Consider the following 1,455-nt stretch of genomic DNA (forward strand, 5'->3'; position numbering starts at 1 on the left):
CTAGTATTAATTATTCAATTAATCAATCAAATAATAATTATTGCTACTATTATCAAATCTTCAGCCAATTTTATATCCTGAAATATACACGAATTGATTGATGTTATCAAATTCCTATGTTTCTTTCATTTGTTTTGCTTATTTGTATTCTTTGATAGCCTCATATTTCATTCATTTTATTTTCGTTTTTTTTTCAAATTAGTTGTTCATCAACGAATTAAACAATAACACTAAATAATATAACAATGGAAGGAGAAAAAAAAATGACGGAAATGAGTAACGGAAATGAAAATGTAAATGTCCGATAAAATTTATTTTTGGAATATTTGATGATATAAGCAAAATGAAAAACTCTTTCATTTATTGAAATTTTTGTCCCCATCCATTCTTCCTTGTTTCCCCTGCCCCACCGCTATACTCATATCGTCGTTTTAACTATGAACACATGTTATGCGATATAATGAATGAATTAAAAAAAGTAAAAGAAAATAAATAAAGTACAAAATTTATTAATTTTTTGATTCCTAACATTAAAAATAATTGAAAATGGCAAATAAAAATTGAAAAGGTGATAAATTTTCTGCAAAAATGCAAATCAAAGCTTTGCATATCATATTTAAATAATATTTGTTGTTGTTATTGCTGTTGTTGTTTGTTGTTGCCGTTGTTGTTGTTGTTGTTGTTGCTGTTGTTGTTGCTGTTGTTGTTGTTGTTGTTGTTGTTGTTGTTGTTGTTGTTGTTGTTGTTGTTGTTGTTGTTGTTGTTGTTGTTGTTGTTGTTTGTTGTTGTCGTAATGCTCAATCCTATGTAATTACGAAAAAAAGGAAAACGAAAAAGTCTTTTTATTGAAATATTTTGAAAGAAAGATTCGAAAAAAAAACTTGATAAAAATTCTGTTTCCAAAAATAATATCTTTCGATATGTTTTATTCGTTTTTATGTATATACATTTTTCGATACATTTTATTATTGTTGTTATTACATTTTTTTTTAGTTACTACCCATTACTAATAGTATCGCTACACAAAAATAATTACATATCACTACTATTTCTATTTGAGTAAAGTTTATTAAAAGAAATATGTGTCTACAGAGATATTGTCTAATCCAAATAAAAAAGTGATGAAAACGAAATTTTGTTTTAAAGGAATGCAAGATACTGTAGATATGATGGTGATGTAGATGTCGGGAAGATAAAAAATTTGTCCTAATTTCTAAACTTTTCTAAAAATGTCACAGCAATGGTAGTAATAATGATGTTGATGACAACAATAATGACAACAGTAACAAAAGATGATGTCCGATGATGATGATGATAACAATAACAATAATAATAACAATAATAGTAATAATAATATATTAATATTAACAATATAATATTACTATTGTTACTATTATAATTCTATTTATTTATTTATTTATTATTATTATTATCGTTATTATTATTATTATTATT

The 1,455-nt window shown here is 24.3% G+C and overlaps 1 protein-coding gene across 1 annotated transcript; it reads right to left on the reverse strand.

Annotated features, from left to right (window-relative positions):
* Nucleotides 1-575: 575 nt before the first annotated feature.
* Nucleotides 576-796, reverse strand: LOAG_17038 (hypothetical protein; the record flags this gene model as incomplete). Its single annotated transcript, XM_020449697.1, has 1 exon — nt 576-796. A coding segment is annotated over one exon (180 nt), but the record flags the coding sequence as incomplete, so codon positions are not given.
* Between the last annotated feature and the right edge of the window lie 659 nt (nt 797-1,455).

The sequence above is a fragment of the Loa loa genome (assembly GCF_000183805.2).
Source record: "Loa loa unplaced genomic scaffold supercont3.35, whole genome shotgun sequence".
In the NCBI taxonomy this organism is placed as follows: Eukaryota; Metazoa; Nematoda; class Chromadorea; order Rhabditida; family Onchocercidae; genus Loa; species Loa loa.